Source organism: Anguilla anguilla, chromosome 17 (genome assembly GCF_013347855.1).
Source record: "Anguilla anguilla isolate fAngAng1 chromosome 17, fAngAng1.pri, whole genome shotgun sequence".
Classification (NCBI taxonomy): domain Eukaryota; kingdom Metazoa; phylum Chordata; class Actinopteri; order Anguilliformes; family Anguillidae; genus Anguilla; species Anguilla anguilla.
In genome coordinates, this window is record NC_049217.1 from 24989129 (window position 1) to 25015921 (window position 26793).

The 26793-nt window shown below is 46.2% G+C and overlaps 1 protein-coding gene across 2 annotated transcripts in view; it reads left to right on the top strand.

Annotated features, from left to right (window-relative positions):
- The first annotated feature begins 8338 nt into the window (after positions 1-8338).
- The window catches only part of LOC118216614 (protein sidekick-2-like), a 70056-nt gene continuing 51601 nt past the window's right edge, over positions 8339-26793 (top strand). For both annotated transcript variants that reach the window (XM_035397950.1, XM_035397951.1), the window contains exon 1: positions 8339-8700. In XM_035397950.1, coding sequence (XP_035253841.1) covers positions 8565-8700 — 136 coding nt within the window. In that variant the 5' untranslated portion in view covers positions 8339-8564. The remainder of the gene's footprint in view (positions 8701-26793) is intronic.

Genomic DNA, 26793 nt, shown 5'->3' on the forward strand with positions numbered 1-26793 from the left:
TCCTACGTAACCGTTTCTTTCATCATTGTCTATCTTTACGCAGTACCAAAGAAGCAGCACCAGACCTTTTGAACTTTTTTTTTTCCGTGCTCATATGTGAAGGTTCAGGCAGACACACGATGAAACTGGATCATTCTGGATTAGACAAGACCAAGACCCCCCCACCCCCCCACCCCCCTCCCCTCCTCCCACAGGGTTTTTTTCTCTCATGATCAACAGTTTCCTCAGAGCTTCCTCTGAAGTATTACCTCTGCCTTCTGCATTCTGCAAGCGTCTCCTCTGCCTTTTGGTGGGTAAGCCGCACTTCCCAGCACAACAAAGATGTTTAGCAGTTCAGGGTTTACTCATCTACGCTCTCCTCAAACCTTTGTGCGGCGGAGGGGTGATGGAAGGAGAGGACGAGGTTATGAGGAGCAGGGGTGGGTGGTTTTTACGGTGCCCTGAAGAGGGTCATTTTTCATCCTTAACCGGCCGCGAGTTTCTGAAGCACGTTCCCGTGTGGCCCCCTGGGAGCTCTGCGTTTAATGAATTCACTCACACTCCTAAGTGCTGCAGTTCCTCACTTAAGCACAGAGCCTGCGTGAGCCAATAATATTTCATCATTATTAACTAAAGACCGAGGATGATGTGGAGGAAATGATGGCTAAACACAGAAAAGTGAGCATGACGGTGATAGAAGGGAGGGCACTGAAAACTGTGGAGCAGAATTGCTCTTTCAATAATAGTCAAAAGGAGAGTGAGGGTGGGGACAGGGGAAAGAATTAGGGACAGAGACAAAGTGGGCGGGGACAGAGGGAGAGAGGCGGGCACAGAGAGATAGGGTTGGTAAAGGAGACGAGGACAAGGGAGAGGGCAGGGAAAGAGAAGGACAAGAAACTTGCGGAAAACCTTCTTGTTTACCCACTGATCACACTGTGTGTGTGGTGCTTCTCGGTCCGATCTCAAACTCAAGATGTGCGTACGTTTAAAACATAACCCCCATTATGATTTTAGACCTTGCAGATCCGGTGCTGCACCCCTTCATTCTTATCTCTTTGGGTTGGGCCCTGTCCTGATATGATGTGTGAGCCAGACTTGGGCGGAGAAACAGGGGAGTAAATATGAGGACGGCAATGTGGTATAATGGGTAAGGAGTTGGTCTTGTAACCTGAAGGTTCGATTCCCAGGTAGGACACTGTTATACCCTTGAGCAAGGTACTTAACCTGCAATGCTTCAGTATACATCCAGCTGTATAAATGGATGCAATGTAAATGCTATGTAAAGACGTTGTGTAAGTCGCTCTGCATAAGAGCGTCTGCTAAATGCCTGTGATGTAATGTCTGAACCAGCGGGGGCACCAGCAGCACAGCCCACAGGGCTCAGAGATCATCAGCACCCTCCTGTCGCTTTCCTCTTTCTCCCTCTTTTTCTCTCTCAGCCCCTCAAGCTATCTCTCATTCCTTCTGTTGCACTGTCTCTCTTCCTGCCTCCTTATCTCTTTGCCTCTTCTCTCACCTCTCATCCAATCTACTCAAAGAGCCAGTTAGATCTTCCATGTGTTGGACCATCAGACCCCCTCGTGGAATGATAAAGGGAATTCATTAATGCAATCTGAGTTACGGTATATTAGGGTAAATCTGGTGGTTTGAATTGGGGTCTCTTAGTTGTACTGGGTGGGACACCTAATATACTTCATGCAGAAAACAATAGTCACACACACACACACACACACTCATCTCATGCAAACAGAAAGAAACATTTTCTATTTTAAGCAGTGCAGCTCTTACACAACATTTCATTAAAATGTCACATAACTGCCACAGGGAAACAGTCTGCGCTGTGCTGATGCATTCTTAAATCAAACTGTTCATTAGCTCCACAGACAAAAAACCCTGACTTTAAGATGTGAAAACTGTAGGGCGTAAACACATATACTGTGAAGAAGCAAGTAGCTAATTAAAATGAGTACATCTACAATAGGCTCCGTAATGTTTGGGACAAATACCTTTTTCTTTTTTTCCCTGTGATTCGGCTCCGGGGTCTGCAATTTTAGTTTTTTTTAAATCAATCTGTTATTGGTGTTTTCAATATGAGGACCCGAGTTGTACCAATGAAAGTCAATACAACCTTTATGAGTCTGAGAAATAAGAAAAAACAATCACACAGGGTGGTGGGGGGGGCGTTGTGGTTTGGGAATGTATGGCTGCCCCGGGTACTGGATCGTTTGTCTTCACTGATAATGTAATTCTGCAGGGTACAGAAGCATCTTATCTGCACAGATTCAAGCAAATGCCTCCAAACTCATTGGACAGCGCTCCATCCCACAGCAGGACAATGATCCTAAACATACTGCTTTAAGCAACAAAACCAAAAACTGGAAAATTCTTGACTGGACAAGTCATTTACCTGATCTGAATCCAACTGCACATGCAAACAGGAGCTGAAGATGGCTGCAGTACAGAGCATCAGCAGAAATGATATTCAGCTCGTCATGATGTCTATGGGTCACAGACTTCAAGCAGTCATTACATGCAAGGAACTAAACATGACTACTTTAATTCACAAAATATTAATATGTCCCAAACATTATGGTTCCTGGGGGTTATATATATATATAAAGCTGCAATTTCTACATGAAACCAAAGTACATAAAATACCCTGAAATAAAAGCTGATAATGTGCACTTTAACTACACTTGATTACAAATCGATAATTGTGGACTACACAGCCAAATCAAGAACAAATATGTCTTTCTCCCAAACATTACAGGGCTCCCTGTACATATGAGGAGAGATTTGACACAGAGCACTGACAACGTTATTTCTCAGCCATAATATTAGCTGGAAATGCTCGTAATTCTCGATTCTGCGTTTGGAAAAACTGAATCTGTAGACAGTGCAAACAGTCTTGTGCTGATGAAGCCATGTTTTTTTTTTTTCATCACAGATAGCAGGAAGTACAATTTCGAAGCAGCAAGCACTCAGAAACTCAAAACAATAGTCACCTGAACGGAGGTGTTGGCTACACGTGTTGAGTCTGTGTCAGGGATTCTTAGTTCTGTTTATGATGCAGTACTTGCATCTACTCGACAAACATTTGTTTTGGGTTTTTTTTTATTTTGCACAAAAAGGTTAGCTCTTGTTAGAGCAAATGCAAAACTGAGCCTCTTCTATTTGCTTTCTACTGTAAACTGGCAATGGATAAAAAAACCCTGCTGGGTTCCTCTAAAACAAAAATGGAAAATGAAGATGAATCATTCTCAGCTGTATCCAGCCTACTCTCTGTTGCAGATGCCAATTTACCAAATAATTTGATGGGAAACGTCCTACAAAACTGCGGGACTGCTTTCAGAGCTGTTCTGTTTGAAAGAACATTTAAAGGGAAACATTATGAAAATAAGCATAATTTTCATTACTTCAGAACACACTTGCTGCAATCTCCGAGCCAGATTTAAATGGACAAGCCACCCATGATTATTTGCAAATATGAGGCCTTTTTTCATAATTGATGCAACTAGAGCCAAGTTTATAGAAATATGGGCTAATTTAAACATGTATTTCAGAAGTTTCGAGGGAAACATGAACCATGACCATTTGAAATTACGCACTTGATTGAATGTTGTCCATGCATATCATTTTCTAACTTTCTAGCCCCTGTTGGTTTGCAGAGAAACAAACATGAATGGAAGTTATGAGCACAACTGAAAAATGTTGTGTTCATACCTTCCCAGAGACTAATTTATTAGAAAGCTTTTTTTAGGTTTAAGTGTGTTCACACAAACAAAAATATATTAACAGTAATTTTGAGAACAATATCTCTCCATTAAAACAGCTGTACAGACGTAAACACACAAACACACACACGTATGCGCAGACACAAACACACAAGTATGCACACACACACACACACACCCATACACACACAAGTCCATGCATAGCCCAACACTACCATCACATATGCACAAAAAACACATGCACACAGAAAGAGCAACAGAAATAAGGGGATCAATCACACGTGAGGACTAGACATTCGGTAAACGAAAGGCAGCTAACATAGACTATGTTTGGCTCAGTGAAAGGAGCACACTACAGGTCAGGGATAATTAGCAGACAGGGGGGCTTTTAGGAGCAGAGAAATAGTAAGAGCTTGTGTTCTCATGGGGAAAGGAAAGACCGGACTTCCTTACAGACGACGATTCTGAACGCGTCGCGGCAGACAGCAGAATCCAAAAGCCACTCCCTGCGTAACGCACGATCCGATTGGCCCGGGTGAAAGCAGCCGCGGTGCATTGCCGGCAGATGATAACGTTGCGTTTCGGCATCACGCGCTAGCCCTCCGTGCAACATCACAGGAGCTTTTTCTGCGGGGGGCTGGAAATCGCTCGAAAAGCTTTTCCTTGAAAAGGCCCAAATTGAAAACATGAATTATAGAAACGGGGGTCCCGACGTCGCGATCAAGGACATGGAATTTGGATGAGCTGAGGAGCCGGCTCATTTGAAAGTGGAATTACTCTGCCGTTGAATTAATGAATTATGCATCGCATGTCAGGCGGGTTTTTTTTCTCTCCCCCAGCCACGCCGCGTGGTTGAAATGGCAGGATATTGTGATTCTGATCAATAAACCCTCCGCCAGGCTGACACCAGCGCGCTTTGAAAGACACTGATCTACATTTACACGCATTTCCTTACATTTAAGGTTCAAACATTGCCTGACTGCTCGAGCAGGGCAGGGCTTCAGTGGATGTGACCTTCAGTCAGAGACGCTGTCCTCACAGCCACGAGACCTGAGGCTCTTAGCAAAGTAGCTACAGAGTTTAATGCCCAGTGTTAATTCAACTCTAACAGAGTACATGGAATATGTAATCTGTAAGAGTTGACTTATCACTGCACATTTTACTGTGCACCTATATATGTGGGGACTCGGTGAAAGCACAGTCACACTGCGTCTTTGTGTGTTTTGTTTTGTCTGGGTCTACATGTGAGTATGTAAGCATGTGCGTGGGTGTGTGTGTGTCAGTGTGAAGATACATTTGTGTACATATGAATGTGCAAGTGTGTGTGTGTGTGTGTGTGTGAGCAGGGGTAGTCACAGTGGGGGACATAGTGGACCTGACCTGGTCTACAATTTTAAGGGGGCCCACAGAGACAGCATATGCCCAGGGCCCAGAATTTTGTACTGCACCCCTGTGTGTCAGTGTGTACGCATGTGTGTCAGTGCGAGTGTATGTGTGCGTGTGGGTGTGTGTGAGAGACATAGAGAGAGAGAGAGAGAGAGAAAGAGACAGAGCGAGAGAAAGAGAGAAAGAAAAATAGATAGACATGCTGTCCAGCCAAAAGTCTTCAAAGAGGAGCATCCGCCCGGTGCAATATGGCCTTTTGCCACTCTAAAACAGAATCAACGGCCATCTTAGCATTCACTGGTGGCAAGCAATGGGGGGGGGGGGGGAAAGTATGCTGAGGGGATTAGGTCCATCTCTAACGATGTAAGGGAAATGGCGGCTTAAGGCTGGTCCGGATGAAAATGACAATTCCAATCATTCAAGTGGGCCCATCACTCCACATGCAATCTGCTCTGGAATAACACACTCAGCTCAGCCTTTTATGGGAGGTTCACGGCCATTTGTCCTGCTGTCGGATCAGAAACGAGGAAGGAGGGCCGGATTTATGGACCTGCTGGTCCTCAGTCACTCCTGTCCTTCGCTTTTTTCACGCTTTGTGCGGTAGATGGGAACCTCTCCAACCCTCCGGGGTTATTACAATAGGCTTGAGACAGACCATGAAATAGCCGCACACTGGTGCCAAACCACAATTATGCAGCTCCGTAGCATTAGGCCCCTACGAGTGGAAGCGTCACAATCAAGTCTTAACCCCGTTTTTTAAAAAACCTGCAAATGTCCATTCTCATAAAACCTTCCCTTGATCGCCGTTAATCACCCGTAATGCAAAATAAAACTTTTTAAAAATTGCCCCCCCTCCCCCTGCGGGTTTCATAACACACATCAGGAGGGAATCCTTAATTTCCCTGAACTAAACCGTGTCTATAAGAAATATGAAAAAAAAACAGGCAACTGCTGTATTAAGAATGATTTGGGTCAACAGGAGAAGGCTTTTTTGAAAAACGTTCTTCAAAAGCTTAAGCATTGAAACCAAGGAATTGTCATAGTTTTTGTCTTTCATAGAGAAGTTTAGTTTTTATATTTTAACTATATTCATGCATTCCACTGAGTTCAACTGACAGTTTAGGAACATTTTGATAAAGTTTTGCAGTCTGCTTGGCATGTATCAACCCGCAAAATGTATAGCTATCAAACTTTTTCTTCAGTACAGGAAGCACACGATGCACGCAGATCACTTGTCTGTCTTATACAAGAAAGAGTGCTTGAGAGACACTAAAGAAAAAAAGATGGAGATCTAAAGCTACTGTTTAAAAGCTGTCTACTGCCCGCTGATAGGCAGTTTCCATCACCCACCGATTCAGGACGGTGTGCTTGTGAAGCCACATCGAAGCAGTTTAAAGCAGAGCTCCCAATTGCTTTTCGACGAGATGCTTGCAGAACCAAGAGCCTCCTTGTTTTAAAGTTTTGGCTCGAACGAGGGAGACTCTGCACTTTGATCAGACAGTCAGAAACATCTCGCTCCAGCACTCCCTCTCCCTCTTTCCCCGCGTCTCTCCTAAGCATGAAAGCAGTGCGGCTCCTTGCCCCCCCGTCTTCCCATCACACCACTCTGGATTCAGACAGCGGCTCTGTCTGGCGTAGCTTGAGGGGATTGGAAAGACTTCATTTGCAATTTTCTGCAGCGCCCGACGTGTGAACGAGAGCGAAGAGCAATCTCATGGATATCAGATACAGTAGTCACACGACGTCGCACGGGGAGAATATGGGCAACTCTGCGCAGAGAAGCGAGGGATTTCATTCGCAGCTAGGACTGCAGTGCGGAGCAGTGGTCAGAGCAGCAGTCAGGAGGAAGGAAGGCAAATTTCAGGACACTTCTTCCACAAGCATAGTATACAACATAGCATTTTACACTTCTAAAGGCCCATACTGTCATTTGGTTACCAAGCATCCTTTCAGAGTCTACAGATGGGCTTTTATGAAACCTGTGAAGACATAATGCGGCTGATGCAGAATACTCATTTTTGGTGGTGTAGCAATCAAATTTGAACCAGGATTTGTCCAGTATTGCTGCTGTGGTTCCATTGTGTTTATAAAATGGCCAGGCACAGCCACAAGCATCTATATGCACTCTCTCTCTCTCTCTCTCTCTCTATATATATATATATATATACTAGTGTGATTTTTGGTGTGTTGATGTATTGCATCTGATGTTGTTTTATCCGTACATATTAACGCGTTTTGTGAAAAAAAAATTATATATTATCTAAAACACGTTAAAATAAATATAGATAAATATTTGCGCTGTAATGTCTTACGTCTTCGTACGTCAGCTCAAAAATGTACTAATATCCTAGTAAAACATCTGACGCTATGCACAAATATCTATATATAGATATATAACCCATGACGATGTCTAAACAGTGGCCATAAAATATATGGTAAATAAATTAAGTACGCTTGTAAAAAGGGTGGTTAGCTAAATTTAGTCGCAGGTGTCCTCGCACGCATTGTTGCACACTGGTTGCTTATTTGCATGTGCTTGCCATGATTTACTGCAATCCACCGCGCGGTGGCATCCCGTTCTGTACCGGTAACTACCTGAGAACAACGTGAGCGTACGGGCTCGCATCCTGCAAGTGGTCATCCAGTCAGTTTTTAAGAGCATTTATCAATTATGCAATGCAAAAAATAGTATGTAATTAAAAAAAAAAAATACTGAACAGTTAGGAAGAACCAACAGTGTGTGTAACAGTAGAATGAAATGATGATGGAGAATATCAAATATTATACTTGCATTGTAAAACATGCGTAGGAGGAAGAAGGTAAGAGACAGTTATGATACACAAGTAGCGTATATTCAAATATACCTGTTTTATCCCGTAAACAATTTATTTTCGAAAAAAAAAAACAATAAATATTTTATTATAGGCCTGTTGTGACAAAGGATGCTGTTGGTTTTAGGATATAATTCCTGTATTTAACTGATAGTGCCATGCATCCCAACATCTCCAACTCTATATGTGCCAATCCAGGTTTTATATCCAGTCAATAGGCCTGTTTTCTTTTTTATTTATAAATGGAAATGATTAATAGCAGAAAAATTTGTCCAGTCGCCAACTAAATCGATTTGTTCATTCTCAAATATCTATAAATAGTGCATAGGCTACCTATGCTAATTTCACTGTGATTATATTAAGCGCACGTGTTTCACAGCCACACCTGAAAGGACAATCGGCTGCAAAAATTGCTCGAGACCCCGCCTCCCATTTGCTGCAGGCAGGGTTCGTGCTGCTCGTTCGAGATCCAGATTCTGAGATCTGTTTAGCGTTCACTGTCCAGTGTCCAAGCTGAACAAGCACACGCTCCCCGTCAGCAAACACACATTCACACGGTCACACACACGAAGAGACACGCGTATACAATCAAGCGTAGCTAACTACAACAAGAGTTCTGGGATTACGGAGCGGCATGCATTCAACGCGAAGGACGTGGTCAATCGGTGTGGTCCATCTGCCGGAAATGTTTCTAGATTCGACAACTCTGAAGTGGCTCCGCTGTTGGATTCTGTTTGCTTCTTTCATTTTCCACAATACTAAGGCTCAAGGTAAGGGATCGTTTGTATTATTCGTTTTAACTACAAACGCGTGCATCGCACTTGTCGCTCAGCATACCCGACGTTCAGCTGACCCTGAGCAGCCCTACTCCGGTTTTGCTCAAATTAACTGTCACGTTACATTTGCCAAAAATACAGTTTACATTTCCGTCCAATACAAACCCAGCAATAATTTGCAGGTCCCTTTGTAGGGTGTTGGTGCTGTCTGAATGGTGCTGTTTACCTTTCCTGTGTTGCCAGAAAGCCCTGTAGGCGATAGGGTATGACCATCTTTGATTCTGCCTGGCACCACAGATTAATTATGGTCTGTAGCGGTTTAACTTCACAAAACGGCGATGGAGCGATCGTTGTAGTATAGTTATTAGTTGCGGGGTGACGCTCCAACGCAGGGGGTACAATTCAGGGCACAATGACATTTGGTTCAGTAGCAAAATGTATGTTAAAGTCAAAGTGGGGTCCGAAATAATAATAATAATAATTTTTTAAAAAACGTTAAAGGTTGGTATAATATACAACATAAGATGTCTGATACAATAAACATTATTTAGAACAACTTAGCGCAATATTAGTGCAACGCTACAAAAAGCTGCAATAACGTTTTATGCTTGCTGTGGTGACTGGCTCATGTTTTTAAACGACACTAAATAGCTTGGTTAGTGAACGGTGGCTGCGTAAAAAAAATATTTTTTATTTTATAACAGAAAAATGTTTGAAGTAGATCATACATGCAGCTTTCATTATTATGTATTGCTTTGAAAGGAAATCATATCCTAAGACAGGCCATCATAACAAGCTGCATGTAGTGCACGTTGTAAGTGATGCACTGACCAAACCAGCTCCAACTATGACTGTGGTGTACCAAAGGGAAAAACAATAAGCCATAAGTGGCTGGGGAACTGATAGTGCCCCTACCATAGGGACCTTAACCAGAGTTTGAAACCTCAATTTTGGATCACAAGACCACTTAAATTCCAGAGGACATCAGCGGTCTGAAACCGTTGTTTATCATTATCATGCCCCTGATAATCGCTGTGGCTCAGTATTATGGACTGAGAGAGATTGGGGATGGTTCAAATGAGTGTTTTGCTTTACACAGTGTATTATGATCAAAGTATATCAGGATGAAAACCTTCAAGCTCCATCAGTCTTACATGCGCGCGCACACACACACACACACACACACACACACACACCCACATCCACACCCACACACACCTTTTCACCAAGTTTCTGAATGGGATTTGCGTTGCTGAAATGTTCGGTGCCCAAGCACAGTTGCTAAATACAGGCAGATGCTCTCTTCAGAAGAGACAGGAGGTCACAGTACAAACACACAGTACAATAAACACATCCACAAATCCAAAAATGTGGTTTCTTCTGAAATGTTCCAGGCCATCTTGACTGGATAAATATCTTGACTATGACTGATGGTCACAGCCACAGGGAATGCAGGAAATTGGACAATACCTGCATAATATCCCACCAGAAATAACATTCTTACGAAACACCCAAAATCATCCCTCGTTCCCAACTACTGCTCACACACCGATTCCAGTTTTAATTACAAGTGTGTGCATCACACTTGGCACTCTCAGTGTGCTGGATAAATATGGATGGCAGGGCGGGGCAGCGTCGTCATTGGCCCTCGGGGTACAATGGCAGAAGGATTAACTGGAAGGCACTTTTCCGCCCCCTCCGCATTGGTTGCCATTGGAGATGGCATTCTTCGCGGAGGCTACGGGGTGCGCGCTCGACCTCTTTCAGCATTTCTAAATGGAGTTTTCAGACTCTTCCCAGAGGAATGACCTGCCCTTACTGTGAATGACCCTGTTCCTCGTGCCCGGTGATTTGATGCTTAGTCAGTGCCGTGAGCGCGAAGTCTCGGCATGACTTGCGTAGGTCAGTGGTAGATTGGGGACGTTAAAATTATGTATGGGGGGGGGGGGGGGGAGTTCACATGTACTGTAGCAGCTGAATCATTTGTATGGGAGTTTGTTGAAGGTGGGATGCTTTGAAGAGGCATAAAATCGCAGGTGTCTGGCAACGATAGCTACAAGCTCGGCAGATAAATGACATTACAAGTGACAGTACAAAGCAGATCCTTCTATCTCAGCCTCTCTTTCAGCCATTTTTGCAGATGCAATCAGTGAACGGGAAGCACACAAACACACCGGCACACTTGTGTAAATCTCATCACTACCAGTGCAGTGGATTGACCAAGCTAAATTTAGGGGTAAACCCTGTGTTTGGCAGAGAGAGGCACTCCAGAAAATGATATGTTGCCACAAGAGGGGAAAAGAATGGGTGAGCAGGGAGTGGGGAGCGAAGCTGTGGGAAAGAACAAGGAAGATGGATGTGCAAGAAGAGGAGAGAGAGGGAACTGCACAGACTCATTGCAGTTCTTGGCTTCATTATTCTTACTATACTAAAATCCGTGGGCTCGTTCCAGTTGCTTATTTTATCCGTGCTCGTCTCCTCGGTCCTCGCCAGACCCGGAATTTGATTGAGGTCTGTCATCTTTTAGGACATTCCAACCCACTAAATGCTCCTTGTAGGAACTACGAGCGAGGAGCTAGGAGGCTCCTGAAGGATGCTTGAGCTAGGAAACATGAGCGGAAGTATTTCTCAGAACGTGGGTTGTATAAATGATCCACCTGTGGATCCTCAGCTCCCTATCTGCCATGTCTGTAATCAAAAACACGCAAAAAAAAAACAAAAAACAAAAAAAAACTGGCGCATCGCCCGTGGTTGGCCGCTTTGCCCCGTCTCGTGCTGCCATCGCCCTGAATCTAACCCAGCTGTGCACGTTCATGACATTTTCAAATGAAGATATGGCATTGAGCTGATCTTCGGAAGTGCATCGGGCAGGGGGATCTTTGCTGACGCGTCATACCCAGGGAAACGCCGTTTCCCCTGATGAAGTCCTGTGGACAGCAGGCCCAGCTTATGAAATGAGCTCTGCGAACCCCACGGCGTGCGCGGGAGCTGCGCTCATGGCTGGATTATGGAGCGGGCCAGTGTGGGGCCAGTGCCCCGGGCCCTCGGACTGCCAGGGGGCCTCCAAGCCACAGGCCGCGCGCGGTGTGTAGCCCAAGACTTCCGAAGGAAGCCGAACGCCAGGGCCCTCAGTGCGCACAAGCTGACCGCTAGGCCCCTGGGTGCTTGTAGCGTGAGCTAACCACTAGGGCCCCCCAGACTCCTCAGCGCCTCCACAAGACATGTGCCCAGGGGCCTCGCGGGACCATGATCCGGCCCTGGCTGCCCTCGTTTCTGAAGACGGACCCGAAGAGCTCTCGGGGCTGGGTTCTGAAGCTGGCGGTCAACGCGAGACTGTTAGACGGTCAGCGTACTCCTTTCTCACGTAAACGCACATCGTGGGAGTCGCGTGCGTCTTCATTTTTAGTAATCAGCTGACGTGGGAAATCGGTTTTTTTCCCTCCTCACCTTACCCCTGTCCACGGGAGTAGGAGAGAGAGAGCGTGACCGTTTTAAGCAGTGCTGGCGGCTGCCTGCTGTTGGTTATTTTTGAGGTCCAGTAGTACCTGTCCTCATTTTCAGTGCTGCTCAAGTTCTTCAGCAAATTTTTTTTTTCTCCACCACCAGACACAATGAGGCGGGAGAAACAGCAGTGATAAAAAATGAAACCTTTCCCTAAAATCTCTTGCTAGATTCTGCTCCCTTTTCCCTGCTGGGATTTCTCTTAAGGAACAGTGGCTCTGGCTACAAAAAAATGGAAGCAGAAGCAGAGCTTCCAGGGCTGGATGAGAAATGATTTCAGTCCTTTTTGAATGAGTACAGATTGCACTACAGTTTTTGGCCGAACAGGCAGGAAGAGTGTTTCGCTTTTCTCGTCATGAAACTGGTCGTCGTTTTCAATTTCTGGACGTAATTGTGGCCGCAACAATGGTGCAGAAATTGTTTTGAACTTGTGTTTCGGATCGATGGAATCAAGCCATAAAATAAATAAATAAATAAAAACCCGCAGTACAGCGAAAGCAGATTGACTGGGAATTGCTGTTTCTTTGCTGCCATGATTTAAGACTGGTTTCAGAGGCCGCGAGCTGGCCGCGTGCTTTGGACGGTGATTTTCCAACCGGTGTTTTATCAGCATGACAGAAGAGAGGGAGTGAGAGACGGAAAGCAAGAGGGCAAGGGGGAGAGAGTACGAGAGAGATTTGTTTTCCTGGGAAGCAGAATCGCACCGAGAATGAATCAGCTGGCGGAGCTGCTTTAATGGATCAGGGACGGGTCAGTGAACAGGTTCTTTTCGCTGGCGGATGTGCGCCAACTGTAAAAGGAACCGGCGCGGTTTAACCCCTCTCGTTTTTTTGCACCGAGTCGTTCGTTTCGCCTGGATCCGGTGTCTGGCTCGACGCGGGTAACCCACCGGAGAGAAGGAACGCGAGGCGTGGGGGCGTGGGGCGGAATGGGAACGAGGAGGTGTGGAGGAGCTACCGTCGAACGTGCCGGCTCAAAATGCCCGACTCCACATTCGGGAGAAGGAGGAGGAGGAGGCTGCGGCGGCGCAGCCGATATCCATGGATACGAGGAACAATAAACGATCGGCGTGTGCGTGTTTTGTTCCGTTTGAAAGGCTGCGCTTGTTGTATGCCTTCCTGGGTTTTAATGATCATCCCCCCCCCCCACCCCCCCCCCCCCCCCCCCCCCCCGTCCCCCGTCCCCTTTATTATCGCCGCTGGAGTGGGTGAATAAACGGTAAAGGGAGCGATGCGTGGGAAAACGCGTGGGCGTTCCTCAGAGGAGCGCGGGAGCGCGGGCGCGTCCCAAAGAGAGGGCGGTCTCTGGGGCCCTTGTTGTTTTGGTCGGGACAGACGTTCCATCACGGGGGGGGGATGCCGCTTCCGTCCGATGCTGTTCCAGCTCTGTCCGTCACCTCTGTGTGAGAGAGCTGTGAATGGAACTGTGTGGAATTTGAATAGCCTCCCCCCTGCCTGAAATGTCTGGGGGACGGAATAGGGCGGGGGGGGGGCTTATGCCTGTCCCACCCGGTTGCGACCCACGCGGCGATGGCTCAGACAGAGATGCTCTGTGACAGTGGGATTAATGAGGTGGCTCGGTGGATAATCAGTCTGTCTTTGGGCTGAATGAGGACGGAGGTGCAGGTAACGTGGTCATGTGGAGGTGACTACAGCTGGAGGATTTCAGTTTGGAATCCTACGCAAACGTGCACGCGCACACACACACACACACACACACACACGCACATGCACATGCACATGCATGCAAGCATACACACAGCTTCAAGTAGACTAATCACAGCCAGTGATATTTTGTAAATGTGTGTGTGTGTGTGTGGGCATGCTTGCCTGAGAGAGGGACTCCAAATTGGAAATCCTTCTGGTTTTCTGTATTGGGGGTCGAGCTGCCAAGATGGCGGAGTTGAACGAGGAGGATTGAATTGACAGCGATGAACTCCCAGTGTGGGAAGTCATTTTTTAGCGATTGCTCAATTTGCCACTTTTTTTTCAAGAAAAATATTTGTATTTAAATCGTGAACCGCAGTTAAAGCCAATGCAGATTGAGACCAGGCCTCAGTCTTGACCGCTCCGTCTGTTGTCAGGTGTTGTTTGGCTTGCATCTCCTCGGTCAGCCTGAAATCAGAGATCGTCTGGTCATGTCTGGAATGCTTAGCTGCAATACCTAGAGATTTCATCTCATTGTCTTGACCCAACGAGATGAAATCACAGTGATGAAATAATTTCCTTGTTAAAAGAAAAAAAAGGTTTTCAGGGCATTTTTTTGTCGTTGGTTTATTTTTGGTTTGTGCATTTGTTCACTTCCGCATTAATTATGCAGTGTCTTTTGCTATGCCTGGTGTGAGAAGACTTGGGTCTATTTTCACTGGGGTGGATTGGGAGACAGAGGCAGAAGCAGAGACGGAGAGAGCCCAGAAAATTCCTCCACGCTAATTCTGCCTCAGGCATGCTGACAAAGGACATTCTGACAGGTGCAATCAGGGCAGCTGCTTCAGAAAATGAACAATATTGCAATGAGTGCCAACACGGCACTTTCGATGCCCAGTAATGAGGCCTTTGCATATTTTCAGGCCTTCATTATTGGCTATATGAGTCATCACGCAGTGCTGAGTGCTAGACGTTTGAATTACTGAATACACAGTCGCATCAAGTGTAGTTATCAAAAAAAAACAAAAAAAAATGGCATTCCGCTTTTCCCGTGCCCTGCTATTCCATTTCATGAGCCCCGTTTCCAGTAGACGATAAAGAACCAAACCGTCAAATAATTTAGTCAGTCGGTCAACACCTGCACGTGGAGCTCTGTGGCATTGTGTGGCTTGCGATTTAGAAATAGGTCATTCAGGAATGCTGCTTTACATTCTTTACAGAAGCCCTGCCTGGCCCACTTGGTTCTTACGGAGAGTAGAGGTGAACGTAGAATGAATCCCAACAGCCAACAGAGCAGATGTTCGAATGAACGCTAACCAGTGCGAGTACAGCAGTACAGCAAGGATTTAGTACACCAATGCACCTCTATATCTACAGGATTCCCTCGGTTGCGGGTGTGAAATTAGAAGCTACGGGAGAGTAGGAAATACTGATTTAACACAGCCACAAGCATATACACACACACACACACACACACATATGCATGCACACACACACACACACGGAACAAAGGTGTCCAGTGACAGTGATAAGGCCTACGTATCGATTGCGGGTGCATTTGGCTCTCTCCCAGTAGTCTCTCACCTCTAGGGTGACCAGATGAGAAGGAAATGGAATCGGGGACAACCGCTTGGGGGTTGGAGATGTCAGCGATGTCACCGGTCGACGCGCTTTGCGATAGGGTCGAATCTGGCAAGGTCGATTCGCGGCGCTGGTTTTAGCGCACGGTCGACAGAACCGTGCGACCGCTGGCGTTCGGCGCGACGGAGAAGTTCTGTGAGCTCGGCGGCTGCGGCTCGTTTGTTAAAAGACTCGTCCGGCCCGTGAGGAAAGGAGCCGAGGGGGCGCGTTCGATTTCAGAAGTCTCGCCGTTAGCCGCCCGCTACGTTTCCCGCCCGCTTCCTCGCCGAGGGACGCACCGAGTTCTCGCCTGCAGAAGCCTTGGTGGTGCGCTCGTAAGAAACACGGTGGTTTCCGGCTGTGTTGTGGTTTCCCCGTTCGGTTCTGTACCTGCAAATTGTTTTGGGCTTTTTTTTGCGGGTCCTCCTGCCCCTTCGGACTACATTTCATCTCCTCTCCACACTCCTCTTCTCTCTCTCTTTTGCATTTCACTTGAAAGCATTTTTTTTAGCTTCCATGTTCATAAGCATCCCAGAAGTGTGCCAGGTGTAGTTTTTTGTTTGATATACCAGATTCTTTTAGAGCACTTAAAAACTACACACCATCCCAGTAGTCCATGCAACCATCAAAAATACACTAGCTTACCAGTTTCCGTTGTAGAAGACAAGCTGATCTTTGAAGGCTACACAACAAAAGAATGTTTAAAATTTTTACTTTCAACATATAAAAACCTGGGGTGCATTCACTATATCAGGACAAACTGCATCCCGGCAGTACCTCCATTGGGGCACAGGCTGTCCCATTTTTTTCAGGACCTCCCCCCCCACCGCCCCACCAGCACTGATAGAGTGCTGCGATTCAAATGCAGCTCCAGTTCAGGGCACCAAATTGGGCTTGCACTCAGTGCTCTGTGTCAGAAAACAAGCTGCCTCTCTGTCTGTGTCCTGTCCCCTCTTTTATGTACTATATATATGAGAGAGAGAGTGATTTATGTGGAGAGATACAGAGAGGGAGCTGTGAATGTGTGACTGACTAGATAGTGGAAGGGGGATTAAAGAGAGACACCAAAAGTTGGAGAAAGGAAGAAGGAGAGATGTTGGGAGACTGGGAGGAGTAAATGTGAGACTTTGAATAGAGGGAGAAGGACCGAGCGATGGCATGACTGAGAGACAGGGAGAGACGGACAGAGAGAGAGGGAGAGAGAGCGACAGTGAGAAAGGGAGACGAACGGTGAGAGGGAGGGGTTTGTCCCTTATGAATCCAATGACCTTTGGGAATTGGCTGACTGTGGTGAAATGGGGGGATTAGGAGGATTAGTTCTAATGGGACAGAGCGGTCAGACCACAGTCCCTGCACCCGGGTTGCCCCGCTGAGCCACACCCATCTTCTACCTTCCCCAACCAGCCGTGGGGTCGTAGTGACCCCTCAAGACCCTCTTTGTATGTTCACTGTATGTTCAAAGCCCGCTCATAACATGGGGCTGAAGCAAAGCAGGCTTCGTAGACACTTGGGTGGGACAGGAGTCGAGAAAATGTCCCTAGTTCGAGAGACAGCCACCCAAAACGCGGCTTTTAAACTGGACAAGGGAGAGGGAGAAGAAGCGTATTGAGACAAAATGGAATCGGTGCGTCTGAAACGCAGGGCCAGCTGGAACACGATTGCTGCGGCCTCCTGTCCCACCGGGGATGGGGAGTCTGAAATGAACGGCAGGCGAAAGATGGCGGCGGCGGCGGTGGCAGCGGGGATGATCCAGGAGGCGCGCGCCAGGGCGGTCTGCTCCGGCTCGGGACCAAACGCTGCGTCTGGCGTGACAGGAGGGATGTGGTTTCGGTCCCAGACAAGGACAAGGACGTTCCATTACAATCGCTCAACAGCCGCTCTTATCCCGAGCGACGGACAGAAGTATCTCAGGAACGCGAAAGTGTGAATATCGCCAAGAAGACACGGAAGCCCATTATCGGTATCTGGCACGTGCGCAGATAGACGCCAACATATGCTGAGGCACGTGCCCCCTGCCCGGAGACAGCAAAGGTGCCCTTTTGACTCCAGTCTTTATTTTATTTATTTATTTATTTTTAATTACCATAGATGCCCTTTTTTAATTTTGAGCACATGCCCTCCCAAAAGCCTGTGTAAATGTGATGGTGTCCTAAAAGACAAGTGTGACTAAAGAAGGCACCCCTAGGCTAATATCCTGTCTTTACCCAGCCATAGCTGTGACGCTGTCCGAAGGGAAACGGTTTTCGGGACGTTTTCAGAACTGCTGGACGGTGCGTTCGTAGGCACTTCATAGCAAAGGCCACGCAGGAACATCTGCGTAAAGTATCCATCGTTTATCGTCATTTCGCCTCCTATATATATATACACACCCGCTCAGCTGATCGCGATTCCTGCCGCACTCTTCGCTACGAGCAGCGATCGCCACGTGCTTCAGACTCCGAGCGTCTTTCCCCGGCGATCGCTGTTCGCGACGGAGCCTCCCCGCGCGTTGCGTACGATGCCGCGCCTGGGGCTAGCGCTCACAGGAAACGATAGCAAGCGTTCGCGCGCATCGGGCGAACGGCGTTAAAGCCTCCCTTCAGTTCCACCGGAGAGAAGCGCCCCGTGCTTTTTTTTTTTTTTTTTTTTTGTTTGCGTGAGCGTTAGCCTTGGAGAGTTCTGCACCGCACAGAGAACGAGGGCTTTGCGTAAATCCTCCGCCGCAGTTATTGTGAGGTCTTGGTCTGCCGCGTTTGGGTGACTAATGCGCCGGCAGGCTCAGTAATGCTGGCGTGCAGCGTGGCACGAACCCCCCGGCCTGGTTTAAAGTCGTATCTAGCCGCCTCCCTGGCAAGCCGCCTACCGGATTATCCAACGCCCTCATTTCAGCGTCGATGTCAGTTTTTATCGGAGACCGACGGCCTAGCGAAATTGCCAATTTTTGCTTTGATGTTGCATCCATACGTGCGCTCGCAGTGCCGCGTGCGATTCACTGCATGCGGCACCAGGCCGTGGAGAAACAAGAAAACTGGGGCGAAACAGTTTGTCGAATCAATTTGGCACAATCGCATTTTGAAATTGCGTCAGGCGCCACGCCGATTTAGAATTTTTTTCCCCCCCCACCGGCTTTATGCGAAACCTGCAGATCTCCACCTTCCCTCGGACCCCGCTGATGCTAGCTATTCGGCAGTTAGCTGCCTTTGGCCATTACCCCAAATTGGATTAAATGTCAGCGCCGGCGGAAAAGAGGGAACGACAGTCAGATCTTTCCAATGAGCTTTACCGGTTTAAAAAAAAGAGGAAGTAAGGTGCAGCGAACCCTGAAGCTCTCTGAAACTGCACCTGAGCGCTAATTGCATGCGCTTAGCCTCGCTGGTGGAGCTTGCAGGCAATGGCTGCAGTTACATTTGGAAACACTTTAGTAGTGGCTGTAAAAATATATTGATGGCAGCAAAGAGCGTGTTTAGTCAAGGTGCCGTATAAACCTCTGTTCAAACGCCGCAACAGGACCGTTACAGCTTTACCGATGGCATTCTGGGTATTTATGCTGTGTGGGGTGTGGGGGGAAGAGAGAGAGAGTGGGATGTGAAAGATGAAAGGAGGGGAGAAGGGAGTCTTGCGTGTCAGTGTGAGTGTGTGTGTGCATGCGTGCGTGTGTCTGTGTATGTGGATATATGATCACACGTGCAAATTCACAGTGCGTAGTCAGCAGACAATACTTATGAACAGCATGCGAGATGAGTAAAACATTCATGCATTTCTGATGCACCTCAGAATCATAGCAGACAGCAGGACTTAAATGAGGGATTGGCCTAACCTATTTTTATAGCTGGAAGTCTTATGAGTAATGTTCAGTTTATCGATAATGCCATTTTTAAGGACTGAAGTATTTTTTTTGGTGGCGTTTATTTTTTTCTGGTGGGCACGCATGCATGCACACAGACATACAGTACGCGCGCACACATGCATACAAATACGGTAATGGCCATCACAAGGCTGGTTGTTCAGTCAACCACATTCAAAGTTCTAATTGCATGGAAAAATGCCTTGATGCATTTATCCTCAGATTGTTTATTGTCTTTCACAGGTATATTTCCCTGAGCTTTCCAGTTTAGATACTTTTCCCTCATTTTATTGCTATATTACTTTTGAGCCTCAGATTCAGAAGAGTATGTCTGATATCACTCGATTTAGATGACTGGTTTGACATTTAAGTGAATAAATGAATATATCTGGCTGCTTTCAGTGTCTGGATAGGATATGTAATTTCGTAAGACCGTATGGCTGTGAATAGTGCGCATTCTGCCCTTCCTGGAGCAAGTCTGTTTATATCCCTGACCTTTTCAAATAAGCTGGTTCTTAGTCAGGATACTTCATCAGAAGATGGTGAGAGCATGTCGTTAAATATCTATGCCCTAATCTTTGGCTGCTGTAACAATGCTGCTTATGAACTTGTAAATTGAAATCAAAAGAAAAGAAGTCAAATAATTATTTGTTTGGGCCAACCCCAAGGGAATATCGACAGTATTTCCCCAACCCTGGATTTGGGGGCATACATGCGGTATGTGTTAATGTGCACTCAAGCTGTGTGTAAAGAATCTGTTAATTAGGTTTCATTGAGAGGCTAATTAAATTATGATGAGGATTTGTCATCATTTAGAGCCAATGGAGTCAGCTACATGGATTGCAATCGACACATCTGAGCTCAAGACGATATCTGATGGATTGCAATTTAACATAACTGTTTTCAAACCCATTTCTATGGCTTTTTGGACTGCTGTCAAACAGCTGTTAGACTTTAGAAGAAATTAATCGTTTATGATGACTACAGAAATGTCTGATGCTTCTGATGTTGGTGAGGCTTTCTTAAAAATGTCTGCTTGTGTTTATTTATGTTTTAGCATTTTGTTCATTTGCATGAACATTGTTTTTGCAGGACTTATATTTGCAATCTTAACGACGTTGACTAGTGGGTCTCGAGGATTATTCTGGTCCTCTGAAATTGTCAGTGTCAATGCGTGGCAATGAAGTGAATTCCAATGGTTTAACATGAATTGATGCTAGTTATTAGCATTAGTACTTATCAGGGATGTATTTTCCTAAATAAAAGGGTAAAAAAAAAAAATTTTGTTTCTTTTTTTGGTGTCATCTTTTATCCTGTAATTTGACCAGTTATTGATCTTTATTAAGTTAATGTAATTAATTGTTCAATGTGGTTTGATTAACTGAACAAATGTATAGTTTAGCAGAGAATATTATGTGCGTTAAACAGGTGTTCATCATCTTGACTCTGCATTAATGCAAACACACCTTCAACAGTGCTTCAGGTGTTCCTAGAATATTTTATTGATTTATTTGCTCATTTGTTAGGGACAATGCATGTTACATTACATTACGTAACATTTATTTGGCAGACGCTTTTATCCAAAGCAATGTACAAAAGTGCATTTCATGGTCATGGACAACTACAAAACACAGGTTCAAATAAGATATGATGCTCATTTCGTACAGCTATTTCTAGCCAAGAACGCAGTTTAGTTCACACAGTGAACACTACTCTGACCTAATTTATGCACATAGTTGACATTGTTACATTTGAAAACATGAACCGGAAGCATTGTACATGGGTTTCTAGCCAAAGCTAAATAGCAACCGTTGTCCCTGGTTAGGCTTTTAAATATGGAGATGCCGAACTCAAGTGCGTGTTGAGTTAACAGCTCAGTAAAATGTAATTAGCAGCAAGCTCGGCTGGGGGGGAAAGCCAATGCGCTCAGTGGGGTAGCTCTGGATCTAAACGTAGAAGCATGGTCTAACCTACCAAAAATCCCCATCGGCGCTAATCAATTTAACGCCGATTGCCGAATCAACACCTTTGAATGCAGGCGCAGCGGAGGACACGACACCATAATTACTCAGATTATTGAACTGCCAGCTTAGGAAACGCTATGTGCAGGAGGAGAACATTAAATTGTAATTTGATTATAATAAGTCACTGTGTCTTTCCTGACACTTTATGTGTTGAGGCACTGATACGGCTCTCACCTTTCTGCTGAGCTAGGCAAGATGAGGGAGAGGGGCGGGATGGATGTGGGGCGTGGAGGGTGGGGGGTGGCGGGGAGAGATCGTGATTACAGACTGTTTGGCCCCAGTTACAGATGAATGACCATAGGTGACCACCTGCATTGCCCATGCCTGTGATCCAACTGTACACTCGTCACAGGCAGGGATGTTGCTTTTTTCCTCTGTTTCTCGGTTAATGCAACCCCTGCTTATTTCTTTCCTATGCCTCAAAGGCTGGAAAAATTGTACCAATAAATTCACAGATCATTTCTAATCATTTTACATTTATTTATTAATTATTATTTTTTTGCACACGCTTTCTCCTATATCTCCTATATCCGGCTCTAACAGATTGAAAAGAACATTTAGGCGCACCATCCAAGACATTTCAATGCGGGAGAAGCCCTGCATGTGTCCCCTAACTGATGCGGTGAAACCGTGTTTACGGTGGTGGTACCGTCACCTGCTCATGCTGCTGCTGTATGTAGTTGCTGGTGTGAGCCTCCTCCTCTGCTTCAGCATCAGCTGGCTGTGACTGTGTCAGCAGTCTACAGTGGTGGGAACACGGCTGGCTTTCTTCAGCCAGGGTTCCAGCTGAGTTTAAATAGGTCAGATAGGCACCCCCCAACCCCCCCCACACACACACGCACTAAGCACCTGCGAGGAAAAAGACTCTCCTCCAGTCAGTAGCAGTGCTTGTGTAACTTTTACTGAAGTGTGTTTTCTTGCTTTAGACCACAAACTTGTGAATGCCCCTACGTGTTACCTACAGGATCGTCAGAAGCTCCTCTAAATATCAAAAAATGTCATTTCGTCAGACGCAGAAAAAACACCCTGAAAAAGCGATGGTCAAAACTCCAGGAGGTGGAGAGTGTTGCATGTGGAGAGCCCACCCCTCACTGGTGTGTTAAGCTCATGAGTGATGTCACATTCCGTTCGGTTGAGGTGAGCTGTGCTCTCTCCCCGGGCGCGGCTTGATTGACAGGTCGCTGTGCGGAGCCCCGTGTTTTCTCGGGGTGTCGTGCTGTGCTCCCAGGGCAACGCAAATGGCCCGCATCCATCCCTTCCTCTCGTTTTTGTTTCCGCGCTCATCTTTGTGACATGCTCAGCATGGGTTTGTGGGTCTGTTTGCTGACTACCTGAAATGCTGACAGAATCTGAGAGAGAGAGAGAGAGAGAGTGAATCACAGAGAGAGAGAGGGCATTTTTGAGTATTTGCCATTTTGCTACTGCATTTGTGTTTGTATGTATGCTCATACATGCTCCGTGTGTCTTTTGTCCTTGTGTGTGAATATTGTGAGGAAGCGTGTGTGTGTGTGTGTGTGTGTGCGCGCGCGTGCGCGCCTGTGTGTTTTCCACAGAAAGAGTGATGGGCTGTTTGGTTTTATTCTCTCCATTCCTGTGCATCTGAGTGTGTGTGTGGGGTGGGTGGGGTGGGGCAGAGAGAGAGAGAGAGACACACAGAGACATGGGCCAGGTTGCCAGATAGAGAGGGGAAAGAAAAAATTATGAGCGTGCTTCTCTGACGTTGTTCTCTAACGGCAACATTGTTTACTGCCTCCAAGTCTTCTACATGTACATTACAGTAAATAAGTGCTTGAATAATGCATGAGTAGATAAATCAGGAACATGCGTTAGCCCCTCCCAGCATGCTGTGCTGTTCGTTTCTACGCCTAAGAGTGAGCGAAGCGGGCAGAGATCGAATTGATTGGACCTATTATCACACAAACTGTCACTATCATTAGGCTCAGGACCTGACTGGGATTTTGAACCAGCAAACCCCCATGATCACTTTACCACGCAGCTGTGTTGTTTTGCTGATGTGTTGTTTTAATACCTTTTTCGTATCCACAAATGAACTAGAAATACTTTTTAAATGACTCTTGCAAAAAAACCTGTGCCGAGACTGGCTTGCTTTCCCCCTTGGCTAAATGGTAGGTTTTCAGTGGGCGGGGTTAACTGGGTACAACGTACATCACTAAAACGCTACGATGGTGAAATCCTTTCTACTTGGAACGTGTAAATGATGCCCTTGCCATTTTTGTGCAGGCAAGCTAAGCTGGAAATGCCTAAGCATTGTGCCATCTCTGGATGCAGAAAAACCAATATGCTTTTTTCTTTTCCAAAAAGTGAAGAGACCCACAAGAAATGGGTTTCATTACTAGGGGCTCATGGGTGCTGCAATATTGCAATAACCGCAACAGTTAATTTATCTAGGGCCCGTTTTCATGAGGAGGACTTCACCAGCTATCAATAAGAACAATGTGGCTTTGATAAAAAGATGGTGCATGGTGCAGCGCCTCTCCTCCCTTGGACTCCCTCCCAACTCGTGACCAGTGCGAAGGTAACAAACTGCATGAAATGAACCCAGAAATTGGAAAGAGGCTTGTGTTTTCTTTTAAAAGCCGATGGGACCAAATTGTTTTTACAAGGTGTGTCGGATGCGTCACTCAAGACTCAGCCGTGCCTTTTTATTAAAGGGTGAAGAACCGCCATCATGCGACTCCTGCAGCAATCCCTTGACTATCAGGCACATTTTGCAATACGGAGTGGACGGAGTGTAGCACAGTGGGTAAGGAACTAGACTTGTAACCGAAAGGTCGCAGGTTCGATTCCCGGGTAAGGACACTGCCGTTGTACCCTTGAGCAAGGTACTTAACCTGCATTGCTTCAGTATATATATCCAGCTGTATAAATGGATACAATGTAAAATGCTATGTAAAAAAGTTGTGTAAGTCGCTCTGGATAAGAGCGTCTGCTAAATGCCTGTAATGTAATGTAATGTAATGTAATTTTACTGAACTGCGCTGCCTTTAATACCACAAGACAACGGTTTTATTCAAGAAGTTCCATGAAAGATGTTTTTAAGTGTCCCCTGATTTCTGCTGAGGTCAGAGGCTAATCTCTCAGGGTGTACAATCTGAGACCAGAAACGAGGAGGAAAAGCGGGTCGCTGTCTAGAGCCTGCCCTCAGTGCTCATCAGATTGTGTGTCGACGCATTCAGTGAAAGCCTGCAGGGCGTGGTTCTCGAGCGTTCGGGAAGGAGCCCACAGAGCGAGCGTGCCTGCGTGACTGTGTGGGACACATTAGCCTGAGCCAGTAGAAGTCCAGCTGGAGACGTTAGAGCTGTGCACCTGCTCGGGTGGAAGGTTCATGTGGGTGGACAGCCTGTCTTACCGCCACAGCTTTGCAGTGCAAACACGCGCACACAAGCACATACACACACACACGCACGTGCCCGCACACACACACACAGATGCTCGTGCTCACATACGTATGCACACACTTTGATACACACACAATCACGCACACACACGCAGATGCTCATGCACACACATACATGCACACGTGCGCGCGCGCACACACAGATGCTCATGCTCACATACACGCGCACACACACACGCAGATGCTCACACTCACGCACACACATACATGCACATGCGTACGCGCACACACACACACAGATGCTCACATACACACACACACACACATGTGCATACACACACAATCACGCACAAACACACACACACACAGATACACACACACACACACACACACACACTCCGACCTCTGTGTACGGGTTGGACAGAGTTCCCCTGAGCTGCTGAGTCCTTCCAGCTTTTTAATTAGAGGGGAACCCTGTACTTATCAGCAGAGCACTTATAGCAATGAATTAATACCCAGCCTCAGAAATCAGATCACGCCCCGCTCCTCCCTGAAGTCGCCTCTAATCCTTCACCAAGCGTGGAATTTAATTAAACACACCTCATTGCATTTCACGCCTTCCATCTTTCATACGTCTTTTATTTATGCCCCCTCGCCCATGTGCCCCCTGTGCCCCAAAGGGCCGAGTCACAATTTTGCTGAAATTAAGTGGCATTAGAGCTGTGAAATGCTATCTGTGGGAGTTTTGGGTGGGGGGGTGGGGTTGGGGTATTTGTGGGGGTGTTGCCATCAATCACTGTTGTGGCTCTTTGGATGAGTTTCGGGAAGACGTGTTCCTTTAGTTTTGCTCCACGTTTACTCCTCAAAGCTTCCATTTGTTTTCAAGTCAGTTAAATTAGAGGAAAATATAGTGTATGCATCAAATTCCTCCAGTTGTGGCGTGCAGCGTTTGGACCGCTAGCTGACGACGTTCCAGGTGTCCGTAGAAGCTGTCGCGATTGATTTTTACTCCTTTGTCTCCTCCATCGATATCTCTACGGAGACGATTTAAACGCATTCCGTGTTCAGACTTCTGCTTCTTGCCCGTAGGCCTGCCGTAACCACGCGAACAGTTCTCTAATATTCACTGTGGCGGAAGGTCTGTGGTCAGAGAATATCAACCATTGAGGCAAATTAATTGTGGAAAAAAAACTCAAGTGATAAATGCTTCAATAAACCTGTGGAATGCAAAGCAATGAACCCCTGGGTTTTTTCATCTCATCTGGCTGTATTACAGTAGGCTCTGTGACATCAAAGGAGATTTCTTTGTGGGCCTTGCCCACACAACCTCGGCTTCATTTTTTTTACCCGTCACGATGTTTCTGAACTCTTTTCCTTGATTTTTTTTTCCTGACGGCGAGCTTAAGTAACTTCATTTCTATTTTATTTCTGGCTTTGAATGGGCTGTGGAGTCATTTGCTTCACTACAGAGCAGTCCCAAAAAGCAGCGAATGCCATGAGGTCTGACTCAACATATCTATCAGTCGCAGTGCACATAATATAATGACTGGCTGTCTGCCTTTGGCTTTACTGAAAGAAAATTAAAACCATCTGTTGATGCAAACCCTCACATCTGTATGCTGCATGTATTTGCCTTATTTTTTTTTTTATTTTTACAAAATTTGAGTGGAGAATGATTGAATAAAGATCTGAGGGAAAGAAATTATGAGTGAACAATTTTTGTTTTTGTACAATTAAATTTTCATACATAATGGAATAATTTCTGCTACGGTTGTGATAAATGCTAAGAAATAGCCAACTTCCTTGTGTTATTATTATTCTTTTTACATTAGTTTGGATGACATCACATCTGTACCTTGAACCACAGACTCTGAGCAGACTCTGACAGGGAAGGTCCGGATCCACAGGATGTAGAGAGTCCAAACGGTGACAGAGCCAGGCAGTGGCTGCAGAGGACTGGCGTTGTCATGCCGATCAGATCAACTGTCATTCCTCCTCCTGCCTATATTGACAGAACTCTGCCTTCAGCTCCACAGAGAGAGAGCAAGAGAGAGAGAGAGAGCAAGAGAGAGCGACAGTGAAATGGAGTCGGGCAGCAATGGGTAAAGACAGGTG